Consider the following 24,751-nt stretch of genomic DNA (forward strand, 5'->3'; position numbering starts at 1 on the left):
CATTATCACAATTGCCCAGTATTTAATTGAACACGGTGAGCAATTATAATTCAACAATGAATCAGGCTAATTTAGCAAATTCTGGCATTATTAAAGCTGGTTAATAGGAGTGGATATGTGTGCTGAACAAGACTATGACAGCAAAGGACAGCAGACATGGAACTAGGACACTGATATACTGTATATATATGTGTGTGTGTGTGTGTGTGTGTGTGTGTGTGTGCACGTGTGTGCTTGCGTGCGGTTTATTAAATATTTTCTGTTGATATTTTCCCCCCTTTTCTCTAATCAGTTTAAAAATACAATAAGTTTCTATTAGGATTTAGATTCATTGGCAATTCAGATATCTATAGGTAAATCTGAGTTGCACAAAATGACAGTGCTGTTTTATTTATAGGCTCATAAATATTATATAGAAGAGACATGTGTTGACAGTGTGAATGATGCACTATTAATGAAGCAATGCAGATTGTATGTATAGATGAAGCTCCATGCTCGTCTGAAATTTGTCAGCATTTGACCTTCAAGATCATTATGTAACTGAAATAAAGGTAGATGCTAACACAGCATGTCACACACATGCTACTCACGCACACACTTTCATATCTGACCTTCTCGTGACACACTCACAATGTTAACGTAACGATTTGTGCATATTTGACCAATGCTATTCCTTTTAGATGTAAGAGCTTTACTACCATTCAGAAGTTACAGTAAGATTTTTTAATGTTTTTAAAAGTCTCTTCTGCTTACCAAGGCTGTGCATTTATTGCATAAAAATACAGTAAAAAACATTAAAATTGTGAAATAATATTTCAATTTAAAATAACTGTTTTCTATTTGAAAAGGTTTTAAAATTTTATTTATTTATGTGATGCAAAGCTGATTTTCAGCATCATTCCTCCAGTCTTCAGTGTCACATGATCTTCAGAAATCATTCTGATATACTGATTTGTTGCTCAAGAAACACAATTATTATTATTATTATTATTATTATTATTATCAGTGTTGACAACAGTTGTGCTGCAACCTATTTTGTGAAAACCATGATACATTTTTCAAGATTCTTTGATAAATAGAAAGATGACAATGATATTTTAGAACAATAAGAACTTATTTGAAATATAAATATTTGATAGCATAAATATCTTTAATGTCACTTTTGAATAATTAAATAAATTATATGAATAAAAGTATCAATTTCTTAAAAAAGAAATAAAATAATAATAAAAAAACAAACCTTTGAACGGCAGTGTTATTAGTAAATTTTCATACAGAAATGTGTATATATATTACTGTATTATATTATTATTATACTGTACTATACTTACTGTATATTTTAGGATTTATTTATAAATGTATTCATTTTCAAAGCTATTATATGTTTGGGTTTACAGTTCTTTTGTAAATTATACTTTACTCTCCTAACTTTATATTAATATTAAACACAAAACGAATTAGTATTATACTTTTAATTAGTATTATAAACATATTTGGATCTTTCTAATCAGATTTCTATAATAATAATTTGCATGTAATATATGCATATTCATGCAGATTTACAGATTTAAAATCAGGAATTTCAGCATTAATGAAATTATGCTTGCACATGTGACATGTCAGTGTTTGTGTGAAATGTTTTCAGTCTCTCTGTAGGTTCCGGTGACGCGTCGCTTCAGCGGGATCGCCGTGAAAGCACCGGATCGCAGAACGTCACGTGTCTCCGGTGGACATCACAGGAGCGCAAAGTTCCCGACGATCCAGATGGGAAGAGCGGGAATGCTTTCGCAAGCAGAGGGACCGAAGGACATCACCTGAGACCGATGTTATTCGCACGCGCGCGCTTCACGGTAGACGCATGCGGCGCCGCAGGATGCGTGCATGCGGGAATTTAACGTTTCCAGTGTTGTTGCAATGCGGCGGGGAGGAATCTGATGAGAGCAGGGATCTGGGACGGTGAAGGCTGGGATTCTGCGCTGCTGTATCTGGATCCAGACCTCTGATCGTGCTCTCTCTCCGCTTGCGCATCGCTCTTCGAAGCCGCGACGATGACCAGCGCGGATCAGGAGCAGCATCAGGACCGCACCGTGACGACGGTCTCCAAGAAATCCATCATCGCCAAGATGTTCAAAGTGCGTAAGAGGAGGGAGATGCTGCTGGCGCAGGTGTGTTTGGTCTGCAGTGTTCTGCTCGTGGCGTGGGGCATGTCGAGCATCCTGACCAGGACAGGTGAGTCCGAGCAGAACCGGCTTCTGGGTGTCACTCAAACACATGTATGTCCCAGACAGCGGGGGTCATCATCACAGCGGACAGGTAGAGGAGGGAATTTGACTTTCCAGGTGACATGGACGTTCAATTAGAAAAAGAAATGTACAGTTCATGCAAATAAAAGAAACCTAAATGAGGAGTTTGGGGAGATTCATCAATGGGAATTGTAGTGTATTAGAAGTGTTCAGTGTAAAAAATAGCTTTTGATTGACAGTTTAGCCAAAAAAAAAAAAAAAAAAAAAAAAAAATCCTTGACAGTGGAATTTCTGTCGTAAATAAGAGCCAGAAATTAGATTATTATATTCCATTTTTTTATTCATTATAAATTAAACTTTTAATGCAGTTCTATTGCTATCTTAACAATAAACATATTCCTTTTTTATTTTTGTCCATCTTACAATGCATACATCTTTTACAGTATTACTGAATTTATATCATCATTAAAACCAGTAATGGAATTTTTGAATTCTCTTTTGTAATATTTGTTCCTAAATGGAACTGAAATTTATTTGAAATTAAACTGAACTGCAGTTATATATTTATCTTAAGAGTGTTAGTCAATAAATATATTCTTGTTTTGTTCCTCTTAAATAGAGCATTACTAATTTAATTAATCAATTTGTATAATTAATGAGAACAGTAACCTCTAAGAATGAACTATAAAAAAACAAGTCAATATTTAATCTAAAAATATAAACATATTTTAATATATTAATTATACATAATATTATTTATAATTAATATATTAAGAATATTTTATATAATATTATTGTTAATATATTTCATTTTATTTGAGTTTATACTGAAAATATCTTAAATGATTTGATCCCATTATTTCCAAATTATGTTATAAATTTCATCTTGCACACATACTTCAATAGATTTTTGGCATGACATTATAGCTGTCTTTAAATATGTGCATCATTGTGTAGAGACATATGAACAGTTGTGTATATTTCAGGGTCAATGGTCTACATAAAATCAGTTCTATAAGATTCATTAGTGGCATTATCCGGTTTGTGCTTTATATGAATCATAATCATAAATGTTTGCCCTCCACATTTTTGGATATGTATTAACATTTGTGTGCTATGAGCTATAATAGAGGTAGACGCATCTAGATACAGGTGGCTTCACTAGGGCTGTGTCTTCAAACCTGTGTGTGTGTGTGTGTGTGTGTGTGTGTGTGTGTGGCGATGCTCTGTCTCATATGCAGATTTTAATGCACTTTGGTGATTTGTCTTTTATGGTCAGGCATGTGTGTGAGGTGTGCCGTCTGATGCCTTTGGGGCAATTGAGAGTCACAGTCCTCTGCTATCGTGAAACATTGAGCTCAGATCATGATGTGAACTGAACAGCACATGCATATCACTGAACTGATCAAAAGCTCATGATGCTTTATGTGTGTAACTGTCATGTCATGCATCTTACATGCACACATAGAATAGAGTAGATTATGATTTTAAAGAAAGATTTAAATGATTAAAGGTTTATTTGATTTTATTTAGCCTAATACCTTATTATTACATTAATACAAATTTTCATAGGAATTTGTCCAATTTATATATTTTTTTAGAGCAAAGAGGAACAGCAAGCATTTACAAGTGTATACTGTAATTTAAAACAGAAACACACACACAAGTTACATAATAATTTGTTTACTGAAATCAAATGAAATGATAAAACGTTTTATGTCAGCTAGCTGCTGAGACATTTATTTTAAATCAGTTTAACTTGGTGTAGTAAAATAATTCAAACTCAGATATTTGAAACATTTTTATAAATGGACAAAAATGCAAAGTCACAGATAACGAAATAAAAAAAACTATTTTCACAGAAATTGCTAGTAAATTTAGCAAACAATTGCAATGAATAAATAATGAAGATAAAGGACTTTTTTGTCAGGACAAAAAAGAGATTGAAATGTATCATTACTTTTTTTGTCATTAATTTGGATTTTAACATCATATATGATATAAAAGTATAAATGAAGCAACAAAACTATCAACTACTGTTTATATTTACATGAATGTCTTCATAAACAGGGTTAATGCAAAATAAACCCATAAAAAAGTTACTTGAAATACAATAAACATTAACTGAAATAAAATAAATTAATGCTTATTTTTTTAAGTATAATATATATGTATTAGGGCTGTCAAATGATTAATATTTTTAATCAAATTAATCAGAATTTTCAGTGGATTAATCATGATTAATCACTATTTGCAACTACACCTGAATCCTAACCATTTTTTTTCTGAATTGCATACCAAAAGATAAATAACAGGACACAGATACATAATTTTCATGTATTGTTTCATCATGTGGTTCTTTTTTTCTGAATTTCAAAAGTTTAACATTTACTTAGATCAAATTTACCTGAGCACTATATCAAAGCATGCCATTTAACTACAGATAGTGTAAGAGTTTTAGGTGAACCAGTGGTTAAATATAGCCACATATCTATGAAATTATGCATAGAGAAACTCGAAAGAATGAACTCAGAAACACAAACATGCGCCACAATCACATAAGCAGCACTCTGGGCACTCTTGTTTTTGGGAGGTGTTCATTTGCTCTGCCACAATACTTTAGGATCGATATTTTCACGTTCTGAAGGCTTCAAGTGCCAGTAAAACCAAGTAAAAATGCATTTGCTTTTCCAAACAGCTGTAATTTTCGCTGCATTGCATGTAGGCGTTCTGCGCATGCGCAGTGTGAAACACAGGACGCTATAACACAGTGATCCTCCTGCGAAGTTTAGCTCTAACCCTAATCAATCAAACACGCATGAGTTTGCTAATCAGTGTCTTTAGGATCATTAGTAAATCACAGGCAGGTGTGTTTAATTGGAGTCTGCGCTAAACTCTGCAGGAAACTCGCGAGCCAGATTTGAGGATCACTGATATAACAGGAAGAAGCTCCAGCGTATCAACTACCAAAGTCGTCTCTGTTTATCGAGCTTGGCATGAATGTATTTGAGAGTAACTGGGGTAAAACCTTAAGCTTCTTCTGTGTTTTCGTCGCGGCGCTCGCCGCAGTTTTTTACTATCTTGAGAATTCAGAGATCGACGAGACTTTCCTAACCTGAATAATTTGTCACACTGCGCAATGAGTGCGCATGCGTGAAATGCGTTAAAAAATTTGACGTAATTAACGACAACCAACTAATTTAATTTTATGATTTTTTTAAAAAGTTGAATTGCTCAACTTATTTTGATGAGTTGAAGTAATGTAAAAACATAAGTTGAAATGACTTACTAATAATATTTTTACAGCCATATATTAAAATAACACTGCATCATACATCATGTACTGTTATTTGTTCACACATGCACACATTATCAGATTTCATGCAAGATTTATTTATCTTTAAAACAAATTAATAAAAAATGTCCAAATGTGCATGCACAACTCGTTTAATCTCTCAAGTCTAAAGCAAGTCGGGATTTTTCTGCATGTCTGTCATCTTCCATGTGAAAGGTTTGATCTTCTAGACAAGCTAAAAACAAGCGGCTTGATTTGAGGTGTCATATCTCGAACCCAAATGTAATTCTCAAATGAAATGCAAGCCTTCTGAATTGAATACAAAAGCATTAATTACTATAAAAACAAGAAGCTTAAAAGATTATTCTGCACTGATAGCGTCCAGACAATAACAAATCTGTTATCAGAAACGGATCCTTTCTTTACCGTCTGCTCATGAGAGGAACTTGAAACATGTGTTTGGGTGGGTTGTGGATGTTTAGGAAAGAAAGATCAAAGACGGAGGGAATATATTCAGCCCTCCCTTTCTAATCAGGCAAATCCTGTTTTCCTCCTCTTCATCTGTAGCTTCAGGAGAAAAGAAATGCAAAACTGTTACTCTCCTCTCTGCCTGGTTTTCCATCTTAATTAGATTATCTTCCCCAGTCTTTCTTAATTATAGACTAAAAAGTCTTTCAAGTGTGATCTCAGTGTAATTTCCCAAACACTCAGGAAACAACTGAGGGAAAGTGAGAATCTCTTCCTTTTATTTACAGCACACGCTTGCTTCTGAAGCTCTTTGAGAAATATCTCTGGCCTGGAGCTGCTCGTGTGCTCTGTGAGAGTCTCATCAGCATCTAAGGACAGTCATTTGGACCGCATTTAGGCCGGTTTACTTTAATTGACATCCCGAGATAGCTTGAAACCCCTGCAGTGGAGCAAACGCTGCCAGCGATGCTCAGGCGTAACTAAAAAAAGATTCATTTACGTTAAAGCTGAGCACACTAAAGACTAAAGTCCTCTGCTTTATTGCTAATGAGCTAATGCTAATTGCTAATGCTAATGCGATTTAACCGCACTCTAGGCTTGTATAAAGTAGTCTGAGTGCTGAATTAATTAGTGTTTGATTCTATGCTGATGGTAGCAGACATAAATAATATTTTATGTTTATATTTATTTATGGTTAATATTTAAATATAGCCAATATTTAATGTTAATACATGTAAACGCATTCCTTTTAAGACATCAATTTAAAATGATCTTAATTTTAATTTATTCCATTTCATTAATTTAGTAATATTTACGACTCATTTATTTATGGTTTATATTTAAAATCATATGAATTATATTTAATGTAAGTCTGTACAAATACAAATTTTCATTTCATTAATAATGTAGCTGCAATTATTTAATTGAAGGTTTTAAATTAATATTTTAACATTTACAATTATGTGAATTATATTTCATGTTAATGTTATTCATTTAATATATTAATTCAATAAATTAATTTCTATAATAACAATATTTAATAGTCGTATTCAAATGAGGTGAATTTAAGGCCATGTATAATATAAATAAAATTTAATCTTAAGTGCATGTAAAATTATTCATTTTAAGATATTAATTTAAATATCCTCAAAGAATTCCACAAATACTGCAGTTTTTAATATCATGATCATGCATATCAGTGTTGCTTATTGTGACTGTGTAACCCCAAAATATACCACAAATTTTAAATGTTATAATAGCTCATTTTTGTGTAAGATAGTCTGAAATTAGATATTTGAAGTGACGTTTCACTCATTTGATCTCTGATGTCTCTGTCATCATTTATGTTCCAAACCCATGACTTACTTTCTTTATTGTAGTGATTTGACCAGTGTTTGGTTTTTGCAGGTCATGGTATGATTGTGGAGGAGTGGCATATGGAGTCACATGATCACTGGGGTCGAAGGCTGATGTCCTCTGCGCCTGAAAATGTGACGGAGGTGAAGAACTGCACAGAGCCAGGTGAGATGAGCATCTCTCGACAAATGCTTTGTGTTCTGTGCATCGCTTGCAAAGCCATCCGCAGCCGGACAAACACTTCAGCACAATGAATCCACCATGATGATGTTTTTTTTTTGCAGTACCTTGTGAATACCACAGTATCTGAATATGATATTGGAGGCTTGTGATGTGCTCATGGTCTGATGTGGCGGTAGAGCGCTGAGGATTATATTTAGGTTCATTGAGACACCACTAATGACCCACGAGGAATTATCGTGTGTTTTTGGTTAATCAGCAGATGGGAAACCTCACAGAAGTGCATGCTCTAAGAGCTTTGAGGAGATTTGAACTCCATGCCAGGCTGTTTTGTGTAACTCCAGGGAGATTTAAGCGAAGGTTTAATGTGACTTTTCTGTTCACTTGTGGAAGTTTTAATCAGCTTTGGTCCGGAGAGAAAGGCCTGCGTTTAGCTGACACTCGTGTTCTTCCTCTGTCCCGGACTTACGGCTGTTATTCTGACTGCGGTTGTTCTCATTAAACTCTCTCGAATGCAAATGAAAAGTCTATTTTTAGCTGTGGATGTTCTGTTTGTTCGGTTTTATGCGTTTCGAGTCTCAGTCAGACATAGTTTAAAGAGAAAATCTGAACTGAGGTGTATGATGTTGCTCCTTTTCATGACTGTGCAGCAAACAGATTTTTTTTGGAGATTTTGAGTCATTTCACCTGTGTTAGTAGTTTAAACGACATATTCCTTTAGATGTTACATGCTAACATTACAATAAACTCCCATTAGTTAATGTTAGTTAATTTATATTCAAGTTAATTCACAGTGCATTAGCAAGTGTTAACAAGCACAACTTTTGATTTTATTAATGCATACGTAAACGTTTAAATTAACATTTATTAAGATTAATAAATACTGTAGAAGTATTGTTCATGCGTAGTTTATGTTAACTAAAGATGTTAACTAATTAACCTTACTGTAAAGATTTAGCAATTAATTTAGCATTATACAAGTTTTTATGCTAAATTAATTCGTAACACTTTACAATAAGGTTTTTATTAAAAACATACTCAGCTGAAAAAAAGAGAGTTTTGCTCATGTCCCATAGATTTACAAAAATTTTAATTTTAAAAGTTCTCTGAACATAAAAAACTTACAGTTTTTTAAAATGTTTTGAAAATGTTGAACTTTTTTTTTATGTAAACATTAGGGGAACATTCCATTTTTAAGAACCATTACTTTTAAATGTTTTCTGAACATTCCAAACATTCCAAACATGATAATTTTGCAAACATTACTGAAAATTACTTTTGAATGTAGTAAAAGTAGTCGTAATTTTTTTTTTAAATGTTACATAAATAAACATTCCATGAGGAAAAGCTTTTGTGATAACATTTTAAGAAAATTATTAAAGACCTGATAACTTTCCCAGCAAACTAAATATTTTCGAACAACATTTTGCTAACGTTTAATTACATTATGAAAACGTTATTTTTGAATGTTTTCTGATTGTTCAAGATGTCACTTTTTTACATGTTTTAATTAAAAAACTTTTTTTGTTATTGTAAGAAAATTAAGGCAACATGCAAACAGTATTGTAATGTTATTTTTTTTTAATTTAAACAATATTCATTTATAATGTTTAAAAACATCCAGAAATAAGGCAGGCTCCATGATCAATAAATAATTATGTTTTGAGAACATTAGTAAAGAGCAGATAACTGTTCCTTAACTGGGTAAACGTATCAGACAGTGAAGGATTCCTGTGAGACAGCGATGTTCTGAGCATTAGGATGTTGCTAAGATAACAACATGATGCATTAATAATCAAAATAATGCAACTCACTTGGTTTTGGATTAAAGCTAAAGCCATATTTTATTCAAGACTTACGGTTCATGTATGTGAGCTCCAGGTTAGCTCTTTTTATTATGTCAATTTTCACGATTTTAAGACTTTTCTGAGTTTTTGATCATTCAGCGAAGGGAAGCAGGAAAATCTGACTTTAAGTGAATCCCGTACATTAAGGCCTTTCCCTTTTAGTCAACATGACTGTTGGTGTAAAAAGTCTTATCTGTGAATCTCCAGCGATGGCACACTTCAACATCTGCATCTGCATCAGTTTGTGTTTCTCATCTTTAGTCATTGAAGAGGTCATGAACTGAGAAATCCAAATTGATCTTTTGACCTATAAGAGGTCATTGGATGAGTGTGGCTAAACCCCGCCTCCACAGAAGAAGATCAACGCCTACTTCTACATCACTGTCTCTTTAGCCCCGCCCATAGATTCTACATCTCTGCCTTAAGCTCCACCCACTGATTTGCGCAAATGCAGGTCTACACAGAAACCAAATGTTAAAGATCCTCGAAAGACAACAATCTGTGGAAAAACAGAGTCTTTGCATTGCCTTCCTTCTGATCTCAACATTAAGAAAAGAATGGATGAATCATAACAGTGGGCGTTTACTTGCGAGTCTACAATCCGTCATGTCTATCCAAACAGAGCCTTTTGCCTTTTTTTAATGTAAAATTGTGCTAACATTATAAGTAGCCCTCAGAGAACAGTACAAAATAATAAAAAAAAAGAAAATGTGACCCCTTTAACTAATCAATCTGAGTTATCTCATGCCAGTCGTCAAGATTACACATTGGGAATCTTATAATCTCTGAAGATTACGCTTGACTCTTTCCTTCTCTTCGTCTTCAGCGTGTTAGACAAACAGTGATCGCATCCTGTCTTTCCTTTCGTCACCTTCATTTTCTTGTTTTATGTAAGCTATATGGCTATATACTGTAGCTTTAATATCTACTGGATTCCTGTGGGTGGTATTTTCCCATATTAAAGTGATAGCATTGTTGTTGTGGTTGCGTATGTTGCTGCTAGCATGTTTCTAGGGTGTTTTGAGCAGTGTATGAATTATACACAGTCTCAACTATTATTTATAATGTCTGCTAAAGGATTACAAATGTAATACATATATATGGTATATGGTAAGAAATGCACTGTTAATATTCACAACACAACCAAACAAAGAAATGCACCGCTAATATTCACAACACAACCAAACAAAGAAATGCACCGCTAATATTCACAACACAACCAAACGAAGAAATGCACCGCTAATATTCACAACACAACCAAACAAAGAAATGCACCGCTAATATTCACAACACAACCAAACAAAGAAATGCACCGCTAATATTCACAACACAACCAAACGAAGAAATGCACCGCTAATATTCACAACACAACCAAACGAAGAAATGAACCGCTAATATTCACAACACAACCAACCAAACAAAGAAATGCACCACTAATATTCACAACACAACCAAACGAAGAAATGCACCGCTAATATTCACAACACAACCAAACAAAGAAATGCACCGCTAATATTCACAACACAACCAAACAAAGAAATGCACCACTAATATTCACAACACAACCAAACAAAGAAATGCACCGCTAATATTCACAACACAACCAAACAAAGAAATGCACGGCTAATATTCACAACACAACCAAACAAAGAAATGCACGGCTAATATTCACAACACAACCAAACAAAGAAATGCACGGCTAATATTCACAACACAACCAAACAAAGAAATGCACGGCTAATATTCACAACACAACCAAACAAAGAAATGCACCGCTAATATTCACAACACAACCAAACAAAGAAATGCACCGCTAATATTCACAACACAACCAAACAAAGAAATGCACCACTAATATTCACAACACAACCAAACAAAGAAATGCACCGCTAATATTCACAACACAACCAAACAAAGAAATGCACCGCTAATATTCACAACACAACCAAACGAAGAAATGCACCGCTAATATTCACAACACAACCAAACGAAGAAATGCACCGCTAATATTCACAACACAACCAAACAAAGAAATGCACCGCTAATATTCACAACACAACCAAACAAAGAAATGCACCGCTAATATTCACAACACAACCAAACAAAGAAATGCACCGCTAATATTCACAACACAACCAAACGAAGAAATGCACCGCTAATATTCACAACACAACCAAACGAAGAAATGCACCGCTAATATTCACAACACAACCAAACAAAGAAATGCACCGCTAATATTCACAACACAACCAAACAAAGAAATGCACTGCTAATAAAATGTATTTTTAATTTGGTTGTGTTGTAAGCATTTGCAGTCCATTTCTTTATTTGTTTGCATTGTTTGCATTTGTAGCACCTGGTTCAAAGTGATGAAGATGTTTTCTTGATTTGCTGGTGCTTTTTCTATTTGCATGTGTTTTCTGAAGTTGCAGCGCGTTGAGCTCTCTCCATATTAAAGTGTTCCTATTGTCCCATTTCAAATACTCATTTTTATGCAGTGTGCAAAATAGCTGTAAGTGAATGTAAATGACCTGCATTTCATTATACTCCCAAAGAAAGAATGGACTCTGAACAGCCTGAACGAGTCATTCGAGTAATTCGAATCCCACTGTGACAGCTCCACGTCACTGGGTAACACATGTGTATAATGACCCCCTATGTTCTACACTGACCGGCCACGAGCAACTTGACTCGTCCTCAAACGCTGTGGCTTGTTTGTGTGGATAACATCATCTCTTGAAAAAGTGTGTTTACGTCGTGAAAGTAAATTTGTTTTATTTTAACTTCCAAAAAAAATGAGGCTGCAAAGAATAACTGGTAATAAATAAATGTTTAACATAACGCTCACAGTTTCTGCCAATCTTATGTCAATCTTGAGTACCTGTAGAGTAGAATTGCATCCTTAATATCTCTGAAGAGTTTTATCAGGTTTATAAAAGACTGCTAGAGCTCCTATAGGCGTGCTGTGGGCGGAGCTAAAGAGTCACGAGCTTGTGATGCTTTTGCGTAGCGATTGACATCGACATCGACATAAATAAAACAGGAACAAAAACTTTATTGACTTACATTTTATTGGTTTTGTTAAAAACATTCGTCACCAAAATTCCAGGAACAAACAAACAAAAACACTCGCTCAACTGCGTTGCTGCCCGGAGAAACAAACTGCATCCACTGTTCCCTTAACACTGGGACTTACAAGAACCCTGAAGGAGTGGATTTGGCACAGAAATACTCCAACTCTTTTTTTTGAACTTTCCATGTTTAGTATGATAATCTAACTCTTTAACAGTGTAAATAAGTCAGAATGCATATTTATAAATATTCTTAATATATAAAATATTATTGTTATTATTATTGTTATATATATATATATATATATATATATATATATATATATATACATATACATACACACACACACACACACTCGCGTTATGTTTGTTTGTATGTTCCCTTAACGTTGTTTATAATGTGTGTGTAGTATATTGTTATAAACGCAACTATAATAGAATAGAATAGAATAGAATAGGCTTGCCACAGTATTTTTTTTAATAGTATTTATATTATTTACTTTTTAATTGTGTGCATGTTCATAAGAAGAAAGTGTGTATGAAGTGATACAACATATGAGCCGAGTAATAAGTCTTTATTCGTTCTGAATGCAGAAAAGTCTGTGTATACAGTATTCAGTGTTGAAATGATGTTATTTCTTTCTGTGGGGGATGTTCTCTGGGTTATGTAAGTCTCAGGTCAGGATACTTGGCAAATTTAACAAGCTGCTTTTTGGCTTAAATGGTTGTTATCATAGGCGTTTTTGTTGAGTTTTTTGGCTGAGGAAAGCAGGGTGATTGTTGTGACATTGAGGATGGATGTTAGTGCAGGTTCATTGTGTTCAGATCCAGCACGTTTGGCAGTGCTGAAGTGGGACAGAGGCGTGACGAGTGTGTGTTTCTGTTTCGAGTCTTCATGTGAGACACCGTGAGTCAGCATCACAAATCTCCAGTCATCACTCTGAGCTCAGCGTCCACCAGCCGTGTGTCCTTTAACCCCCACCGATCAGACGTCCTGACACACTCATTTCAGTCTGCACACAGATTATGTGCATTTATATCTTATTTCTACTTGGGACGGGTCTGGAAGAGTCCATTAGTGAGTTTAGCTGATAAATTTGGGGATTAAATTAGAGACAAAACTTCTTGGAAAAGGCTTTTAGTGTGCTGAAAGTGTTATATGTTGAAAATAACTCTAAATTATACTTATTCATATTTCATACTAATGTTTAATTTACACTTTCAAGTGTGCAGGGGCAGTGTTTGAGTGTAGATAATCACTTACTTTATATATTATTTATATGATTTTTTTATATATAATTTTTTTAATATTATGTATATTATGATGTTATTGTTATTATATTATATTATATTATGATTATATATTGTATATATTACTATTTGATACAAATATTAATTCTATTGCATAAATTGTTATTTTATTACATGTTTTATGTTGTATTTTTACATTTAACTTTTACATTATTTTATAAAATGTTTTATATTTTAAATGCTTTTTATAGATTAAAATACAACCAAATTTATAATTTATTGTTGATTCACATTCAGTTACGTCTGAAATTGGTTGTTTGTTGTGTTTTAAAAATTATAATTTTCAAAGATGTAGTAAATAATAGATTTAGTTAAATTATTATAACTGTGGTTACAATTACTGATAATTGTATTCGTCATACAATGATGCATTTTAAGATGCATTAAAAAGGCATAATTAATGCATTACATAAATATTTCATATTTGCATGTTTAAAAGGTTAATTATTTTGATTGGGCAACAACAGCACACAAATAACTAAAGAATATGTTTTTTTTTTCTTCTGTCCTTTGATAAGCATTGTTCTGGGCTGCATTTCCCAAAAGCATTGATGCTTTCTTATGATACTTTTGTGAAATGCAGCACTGTTTGAATGCACTGTCAGCAGTGAGTAAGCGCTCTCTGTGATTGATTGGTTCTGTCTTGCAACATTTTCAGATGAGCAGGAAAATAGTTCGATCCTACACAGTTACTCACTAAAACAGATTACTCGTCCAATGCGATGCATATTCCATGCATTAATAATCAAATAAACAAAATAACTTTTGATACTCATTAATATCGATATATTGATACTTCAGGATTGATCTGCCTATCCCTAGCACAAATGCACATTGTTATTCCATTCCTGCCTGGTTTGTTTGGTGCACAGCCATTTAGAAATTAGTAGATTAACGTGGGTGGATTTGCACTTGAAAAAATGACAGCTTTCTGCGGTTGAAACAACATACCTTCTGATGTTAGTCAGGTTTATTTGGTGCTGTAACTAGTAATAAAGAAGAAAAGACAAGATGATTGGTCGACTACACGACTGTATTTATTATTAAAATTTCTTTAAAAATGACAAAATTTGAAAGCAGAGCATTTGTTTCATACTAGAAGTTACTTGCTGCTACATAAATCATCTATTAATGATAATGTCATATGGATTTGAGTTAGTTTTCACTGTTTCTCTCTCACTTTCTGTGCGTGTGCTAAACTCATGAATATTTAATGAGGCAATGCTGTTTAATTTATGATTGGTTACATTCTAGCACTGCATTGTTTCATACTGCTATTCTGGAGCTGAGCTTTATAACTCTTCATAACTGATTAAAAGCAGTACGAAGCACCTTTCAAACTCCTGAAACATTCACACTTAACCTGTGATTAGTCATAAGGTAAAAGCATTTTGTAGCTTTGGATTTGTGTCGTTCTGAATTTGGGCTGTAGTTCTAGTATTATATGAATAATTTCTCGATTATTTGTGAATTAAGCCGAGTCATTCTCGTATGAAGAAAAGTTTCCCTCTTTCTCTCTTTCATCTGCTCCATTACTTCATTATTCAGTTCATTACACACTTGAGCCGTTTGATTTTTCTGCACTGGCCTCTTCTGCTGATGACACTCAAGGTTCACTGGACACACACACACACACACACACACACACACACACTATATTAAATCTGAGCTTTGTACTTCACAGTAATTTATAAAACATACGGTATGTGGGTAAAACCTTGCTGCTTTTTTAGATAATTTAAAATGATGTGAGTTCATTTGTAAAGAGGTTAAAATTATGGATAATAATTATGAATATATATATATATATATATATATATATATAAAATAGTTTTTATTAGAATAGTATTTTTTATATAAAACAAGTAAATTATATATAAAAAAATGTATATAAAACAATTCAATTTGTCAAAATTTTCTTCTTTTTAGGTCATCTGTAAGGTGTAATATAATTAAGGAAATTAAAATATGGATTATAATACATTGTTTATTAATATTATTAATAATAATAATAACAGTAACAACAATAATAATAGTAGTATTAATGATTATTATTATTCTTACCTTTACACTTGTTTATTTTTTAAAGTTTTTTTTTAAATCACACATAATATTGAATATTTGAAAACTTTCTTTTTAGGTTGTTTTTAATATTCTAATATTCTAATAGTCTAATATTGTTCAGAAAATGTAACATTTTGGATTATAATTATGAATATGTAATAAGAAAATAATAATATTTATTATTATTATTATTATTACTACCACCATATATCTTATAATTATTTTATATAATTATATTATTATTATTATTATATAATATAAATAATATAAATATATTTTTTTAATTAAATATAATTATATGATGATTTATTATATATTATTATATAATTCAATAAAAATAGTAATAATAATAAAAATAGCAATAATAAAAATAAATAAATGTTTCTATATTTATACTGTATATTAATTTAACATATCTATTTTTTTTATCATTTATATGTTGTATGTTACTTGTATATTATTATTATTATTTTAAATGCTGGAAACCTTGGCTAGCCACTTGTAGACCGAAATATTAGAAACAAACAAAATAAAAAACTTTTGACACTTGCTCATTCAGTTATCACATGCACATTGTCGTGTTCACGCTTGTTTAAAAAGTGTGTTCTTGTTGTGCTCCAGTTGTTTTGTACATTTGTTAAGCATCCAGCACTGTGAGATCAGTCTATTATCTGTCCAGATGTATTTCTGTTGTTCCCATAAGCCTTTTGATTTTATAAAGTGCTTGTGTCTGTCCAAACGTGCGTCTGTAACAGATGTCCCATCTACTGATCTCTCTTATGCAACACGCAAATACATTTGAAAGATTACAGGATAAGAGGTTAATTGCATTATTCTGACATGATGGCAAGCAATATCCATCCAACTCCACTTCAGTGGTTGAACTTTAGTGTGTATCTCATCTGACATGAATGATGCTTCAAATCAACCAGGTTTTAAGACTTTTGATTTCTAATTTCTTGTTTTCACCAGCAACAACAAAAAAAACAACCTTTTATCTCACAGTTCTGACATTTTCCTATATAAAGTCAGAATTGTGAGAGATAAATGCAGAATTGTGATATAAAATCACATTTCTTTGAAAAGTCTTATTTCCTCTCATTCAGTGGTTTGGGAAAAAAATTAAGTGTTTGTGAGATAAAATGTTGCAGTTACCTTATTTATTTTTTGTTCTGTGATAGAAACACAAAATATGTTCCCAGATACCCAGAATTCAGAGAGTTGTGAGACACCATGTAGTATTATGTTATATAAACACACAATTGCGAGGTATTAACTATTACAGATATGCGACATATAAGTGTAGAATTGCGAGATATAAATACAGAATTGCAAGAAAAAAACTGAATAGTGAGATATTAACTCAGAATTGCCATATGTAAAAGCAGAACCGCAAGAAATAAACAGATTATATATCAACTCTCAGTTGCAAAATAAAATCTTTGAACTGTGATATATAAATGCAGAATTGCCAGATACAAACTCAGAGCTGCAAGAAATAATGCAGAATTGCGGGATATAAACTCAGAATTGAGATATAGACTCATAATGTCTGAATTGTGAGTTGCAGTTACCATTATTTCCTATTCTGTGAGGGAAACAGGCTTCCATAGAAATCAGACTTAGGACTTTCACTTGCAAGGCCACTGAAACCACTAATAATCATGCTATTGGTCATCCGTCCGTTCATATCTAATGATTTGTGTATGTACATGTTCCTCTTTACTGATAATCTTGACATCTTTGGCTCTGGTGTACTACAGTGAAGGACACTTATCTTCACATTACTGGAAACTGAAGCGATCTTCCCTGCATACTCAGACGGGAGATTCATGCTTCGCTAATGGCCTGCGATGATCGGAAGCTGGAGAAATGCGACGAGCCGAAACATCGCAGCCAAACGTCCGTTTAACCACGACACAATGGAGCAGTGAGTCTCCACACTGAGCTATTGTGAGAGAATTCATGATGAGCACAGATGAGTGTGTGTCTCAGGAGAACATGACGTGTTGACTCTCTCTCACACATGACTGACAGTCTCATGAAGTAATGTGCGGAAACACAAAACTAAATCAGCTCTGGTCCACTTCACATACTGCAACGACTGCACATATCTGCAGTGTTCAACTATTCTTGTTGTATAAAATATGTATGCTGTGCACATTGTACAAATTTGTGCATTGCATGCTACTATATCCCACAATGCAATTTGTTTACTTTATCATCCAAATCCAGTGTAAAGAATGAACCTGTAGTATTAGTATACTACATCTTTTTCTTGAATTACTACAGCATGACAGCATTTTAGTGCTGTGTAAAAAAAATTAAATTAAATTAAATTAGGGGAGCAAAGTCATATTTTAAGAATAAAGTCAAATTTAGGAAAAAAGTTGTAGCATTGAAAGATTAAATCCTGTTTTTATTGTATTTCTATGACTTTATACTCGTATTGCTATGACTTAGTTCTGGTCATTTATAAAGTTACTACTTTATTTTCGTAATTTTCTTCATTCTCAAAACATTAGACAAATAAATATAGGCTTTATTCTCTTTATTAATTTTTTAAATGCTGTCGAAACTCTTTGATCATATACTAAAAAATGTGTTTACATTAAATTAGATAACACTTTCTGAATTAAATTTAGCATCATTTCTACACATACACTTACTATTTTAAAGAAATTGTGTATATTGTGCAGTGTTAACTAATACTACATACTGTAAAAAATGTGAAAATGTAAATGTTATGTCCCATAAACTGTGAAGAACAAAGTAGATATATACAAAACATACAGTAAATATATAAATAAATTAATATGTTTTATTTTTATTCAGAATGTGCATGTTAAATTGATCAAAAGTGACAGTAAAGACATTTATAATGTTACAAAAAGATTTACATTTCAAATAAATGCAGTAATGATACTGAACATGCAGCTTTGATCACAAGAAATAAATGAGATTTTAAAATATATAAAAATAGGAAACGGCTATTTTTTCACAATATTACTGTCTTTATTGTATTTTTGATCAAATACTTGCATCCTTGGTTGTCGGAAGAGGCTCAGGGATGATCAGAAGTAGTTTATATGCATTATATACTGCAGAAAGAGTAAGAATAATATTGTAAGATGCTATTTTAAGCACCTGTTCAGTACCATTTACATACTATTTGTAAGAAGTGTGGCAGTAAACAACCATTTCTCTTTTGTACCCCAACGAAACACAGCTAAACTGCTGCTTTTATTTGCTTGCTATAAATGGTAAATGTTGACAGGTTCTAGAGAACTTGGTGTCTTTTTTTTTTATTACGCAATGCCTTGTTATGTAAAGCTGTACTGTTTCTGTTCTATCATGTTTTCTTGCTGTGCATCTGTCTGGGTTTCACTGTGATTATTGTTACTCTAATTACGAGTTTAATCACATTAACATAATCACAGTATTCAGTTAACATGAGCTCTGGTTTAACAGCACTGCTTTAATCACATTATAAAGGCGCATGTAAATCGTCAGTGTGAAATCAGACAGATTGATCATGTCTGATGAAGCTCTAATCATTGCATCCCTTCGCCAGCCTTGTTCATGTTTTCAGACAAGAAATATTGATATGTTCCCTGCTAAACTAAGAGCACATGTGATGAGTGGCCGCTTAATGAATCCGCTGCCTGAAATGGAGCATAAAAGTCACCTTCACCTGTCCAGGAGTTTAATCTATATGCTGCTATTCTTAGAGCTGGCTGAGGAGAGACAGTGTTGACTCATGGTGAAGGACAGGCTGCTTTTGCATGTTCTGGCATTTCTAATGACGTCCTGCTGCACAGGGGTTATCTGAGGCCTTGAAGTCAGCTATGGTTGGAATAGCATAGCATAGCTGTCATAGTACTTTTTGCATTATGTATGGTGTGCACAGTAGGTGAATGTTCTGTATGGAATACTGGAATTACTGTACATGCAATATTTTCTAGAATGTGCTGAACACCATTAGAGCAAACGGTGAAAAATACTGTGTTCGAAATTGATTCTGAATAATTTGATTTGGATGGAAACTTCGGATTGTGAATCATTTGAGTCAGTTCGGGAGTGCAGAGCGTGATTCATATGAGTCAGTTTGGGAGTTCGGAGCGGGTCGACGGATCATTCGAGTCAGTTCTGGAGTTCAAAGCGGGTTCGCAAATAATTTGAGCCAGTTTGGAGTTCGCAGGGGGATCGCGGATCATTTGAATGAGTTCAAGAGTTCGGAGCGGGGTCGGGAATCATTGAGTCAGTTCGGGGGTTTGTAGCGAGTTCGCGAATCATTTTAGTCAGTTTGGGAGTTCGGAGCGGGATTGCGAATCATTTAGTCAGTTTGGCAGTTCGGAGCGTGAATCATTTGAGTCAGTTCGGGAGTTCGTAGCGAGTTCGCGAATCATTTGAGTCAGTTTGGGAGTTCGGAGCGGGATCACGAATAATTGAGTCAGTTTGGCAGTTCGGAGCGTGAATCATTTGAGTCAGTTCGGGAGTTCGGAGCGTGAATCATTTTAATCAGTTCGGGAGTTCGGAGCGGATTCGCGAATCATTTGAGTCTGTGCGGCAGCTCGGAGCGGGATCGCGAATCATTTGAATCAGTCCGGGAGTTCAAAGCGGGTTCGCGGATCATTTGAATCAGTTCGAGAGTTCAAAGCGGGTTCGCGGATCATTTGAATCAGTCCGAGAGTTCAGAGCATGAGCATTGGGTAAATGGTAATTCACCCAAAAATTTAAATTCTGTCATCATTTTATTTTATTTTTTTTAATATCTTCTTGGAACGATTTGTACAACTTGTGTCTTATGCAAAATAAATAAAGGTGACTTGACTACACTGGGCACTGTAATTTTAAGTGTTGCTTTTACTTACAGGTTGAATGTCAATGAAGGACCGCTTCATTTCCGTGTATGATGTGCACACCATTTTTTCATTAGTGTGGTATGGTGCAGATGGCATGAAGGGTTTTAAATACAATTTCTGCATGAAGGCCTTTAAATGACAAAAGTAGAGAGAAAGCACAGTTAAAACATTTTTTTTTAATTCTAATGATTTCGTCAAACTTTCACATTTCATCAGACATTTTTATTAACTTTAAGTAATACTTGTCTAAAAGGTTTGCAGCTAATCTTTTAATGTATTAATGATGGCGAACAAACAGGAACAGCATTCATTTACAATCGATTCTCTGGGGGAAACAAACGGACTAAAGGGAATAAAAACTTTTTTTAATGTATTAAAAAATTATTAACGTATAAGACACATTAATTAATGTTATAACAGTTATATACATCATACGATTATATTAATAGTTACTTACCCTCAGGGCCGTATGGGGTTTGCGGGGACCCGGTGAAGGTTGTACCACTGGTTGAATTTGAATTTGAATTGTTTAATTTGTATGTTCATTCATTTTTATTTATTTGTGCTATTTAAACAAAGTTAAAAAAAAATTTCAAATTTGGTCAAGTGTCCAGGTACAGAAACCAAATAATTAAATGTAAAATAGCACTGGATTGTCTTCAATGTAAAATGAAATATATACTATAAAACCAAAATGTATTCAGACCTTCAACATTTCTCACATTATTACAGTTTTATTTGCTATTGTTTCTAAAATGGATATTAAATATGACAAGAACTTAGAGTTAAACTGTGTCAGAACAAATTTGTCTTGATAATGCCATAACTTTGATAGGAATGCATTTTTATCAATTTCACTAGTAGTTCACTGTATGAAGATTATTTGGGTATAATATGTCACAGTTCACTAAATTTTGCTATAGCCTACTCACTTACATAAATGTATCATAGTGTCCTGTACCTACTAGTAAAATATATATATAAAACATTATATCTGGTGTCTGAATAATTTAGGGTTTGACTGTGCATAAATTGTTGTTAAAACTACAAAGTAATTCAGTCAAGAGCAGTGAGTGATTTCCATTTTCATTATCTTGGCTTAACATTACAGCAGATAGAAGCTAAATTAGGTCACTTTAAGAGACGATCAACGCAACTGTTTACTTTGACTTAAGAAATAACTGACAGTTTTTTCGAGCCTAATTTCCAAGGCGGGTATTTTGACATATTTTGTATGTATTTGTTGGCACAAGAGCAGAAAGAAGCAAATTCGATGTTCAAGTGTTTTGAGACGCCTCTCTCTGCGTGAGCCCAGAACTCCTGAACAGCGCGGTACTGAATTGGGCTCTTTCACATCTATTTGTTTGTTCAAACTGCGATTGGTATGTGTTCGTTCAGGTGCAGGAAGGACTTCGAGGAGAACTTCGCAGAAGAGAGCTTGGTTCAGTGTCGTTGTTCATGATACGCGGCTCTCTATTTCTCTCGTGCGAAACACAAAACACAGCGAGCGAGTAACCAGCTACTCTGTTTAGCTTTTCCGCATCTTGTGTTTGGATGCTTTAATGTTTAAATCGACAAGCGGTACGGCTTAAAAACATGTGAAAAAGATAAGCTTTTGTGACGGCACGCAGCAGTGGTCCATCAACTGTCCTGAGCATCTTTTTAGGCTGGCCTCAGCCAATCGGTTGAGATCGTTGCAAATGATCGTTATAAATAAAAAAATGTATCAGAAGTGAGTTCATGTAGCCATTTACTTTTTTTCTGACCACAATGACAGAGACTTTGTTTTGTTTTAAGCAAAAGCTAACTTAGTATTATTACTATTATTTTTAATTTTGCTTCTCAAGTAAATGTATCTTGATTTGAGAATAAATATTTCTAAAGGAATAGGAATTTTTAGCAGAATCCACTGTAAGTTGCGTTGGATAAAATGCATGACTGTAAATGTCTGTTTGTGTCTTTTACAGCCATTCGTGAATTTCCAGATGACATTTTCACCAATGATGAGAGGAAGAGCGGTGCTGTAATGCTACATATTATAGCGGTAAGAAACTCCATTTATCTCTCTCTCTCTCTTTCCTTAGGTTAGCAAAGAACATTTAGAAAATTGCATCCTGCAAAATTGTGGGAAATTTTATCTGGGTTATTTTTGCACAGAAGTTTTGTAAAGGTATAAAAGAGTGAATTTGGTCACCACAATGATGTGGATTCACTCCTGCTTCCTGCTGTGATTTAATAGCGTGCGTCTCTGCTGTTTTCAGTGTGGGTTAATCCACTGCTAATATGACAAGATTTAACTCCACCAGCCATGAGCAGCACAATTAAAATCTGCCTGTGGTTATGTAAAGCAGCCGCTCTAATGCTCTAATGTTTGCATCACGCACAGCTCAGGTCTGAATTATGCATTCACACAAACAATCATGATGTGTCCCGTGTGTGGGATTTCTGTCCTTTGGTGCCCCCTGTGGCTAGAAATGGAATGATGAACTATGATTTAAGCTGTTTGTTACTGTAAAGTTATTGCTCATGAAGGGGATTGATGCTTTTTATGATTAAACAGTCTGTAAAATGCCTAAGCAGAACCTACAAATCATCTGATAAATGCTAGTGAGTTTTATTGGCACATTTGATGTTTATATGTTGATTATTTTGGCTGTCTTAAAGCATGACACCACACGCAAAACCACATTTTTTTTCATGCAATGGGCATTTTTTAAATATGGGGTCATTTTGCTTCTATCACTTGTATTTCTTCAGATTATTTGAAAGAAAATATCCAAAATACACATCACATTATCAGTTTGCATCTTTATTTCAGTTTATTATACATATTTTTCAATGCTGTTTTCTCAAAATGAGTCCACTTCAGCAGCACTTAGGTACACCAAACATTCAGTTTTTTTCCTGTCTATACTTTAAAGTTTGGCAATGTTTTATTTGTACTGCTAAAAATTATTTTCTTAGTACTTTTCTTAGTGTTTTCAAAACATTCTTGACTCGAGATACATTTACTTGGAAAGCAAAATGACTTAAGATATTAAGTCTTGTTTTCTGAAAAATGTATAAAAATTGTTTGTGTGTTTTTTTGCTTAAAACAAGAAAAAATATCTGCTAATGGGGTTAGAAAAATAAACTTAATCTTAATTTTGGATGGTGCGCAGCCCGTGGCTGTCCTGTAGGCAAGCACCAGTGTCTTGAACTTGATGCCAGTGCAGAGAGATGAGAAGCTGTTGCAAGATTCCTGCCTGAACTCAATGGTATTATCGTTGATGAGCCAAGTTGGTTGGTAAACTGGTGCTGTACTGATGAGGTAGCTGCGAAGATGAGAAGCTCTGTCTTTGCCAGATTGAGCTGCAGGTGCAAGGTCACTTGGTTGAAATGAGAGGTAGATCTGCAGGTAATCAGTATCGCAAAGGTAGGAAAAACCACGTGCCTGAATCATGGGTCCCAGTGATGCAGTGTATATAGAGAAGAGGAGGGGTCCAAGAACTGATCCCTGAGGAACCTCACGGACCAGTTGATGTGATTTGGATACCTGTCCTCCTCAGGTTGCCCTGAAGGAAATACCTGTGAGGTAAGAGTCAAACCAGTGGAGTCCAGTTCCGTTGATGCCCAGCGATGAGAGGATGGACAGAAGGATTTGATGATTAACAGTGTCGAATGGAGCAGATAGATCTAGCAGAAGATTTGGACTCCGCTCTGGCATTCTGTAGTGCTTCAATTTTAAGTTATTATGGTTCTCAAATAAATGCGTCTTGATTCAAGAATATTTCGTTATTTGTAATGGAAAACAAGGCAAAAATACTAAGTAAGATTTTGTATTTTGTAGCGTGTCTGATTTATGATTAACGTTTTATTAATAAATATTTGGTGAAGTTTTTTTTGCTATTGACTATATTCTCATTTATGGAGTCATAAAAAGAGAGATAAAAAATCCTCTCTGTAAAAACTTTAAATGAAACAAGAATTGTGAGTCATAAAGTCACAATTGTGAGATAAAATAACACAATTCTGACTTCTTTCCTTGAAATTCAGATTTTTTTTCTCAGAA

At 33.8% G+C, this 24,751-nt stretch overlaps 1 protein-coding gene across 2 annotated transcripts in view; it reads left to right on the plus strand.

Moving 5' to 3' along the window:
• The first annotated feature begins 1,669 nt into the window (after window positions 1-1,669).
• The window catches only part of LOC127939074 (sodium/potassium/calcium exchanger 4), a 36,603-nt gene continuing 13,521 nt past the window's right edge, over window positions 1,670-24,751 (plus strand). For both annotated transcript variants that reach the window (XM_052536073.1, XM_052536074.1), the window contains exons 1-3: window positions 1,670-2,229; window positions 7,414-7,527; window positions 22,668-22,744. In XM_052536073.1, coding sequence (XP_052392033.1) covers window positions 2,049-2,229; window positions 7,414-7,527; window positions 22,668-22,744 — 372 coding nt within the window. In that variant the 5' untranslated portion in view covers window positions 1,670-2,048. The remainder of the gene's footprint in view (window positions 2,230-7,413; window positions 7,528-22,667; window positions 22,745-24,751) is intronic.

This window comes from Carassius gibelio, chromosome A20, assembly GCF_023724105.1.
Source record: "Carassius gibelio isolate Cgi1373 ecotype wild population from Czech Republic chromosome A20, carGib1.2-hapl.c, whole genome shotgun sequence".
Lineage (NCBI taxonomy): Eukaryota > Metazoa > Chordata > Actinopteri > Cypriniformes > Cyprinidae > Carassius > Carassius gibelio.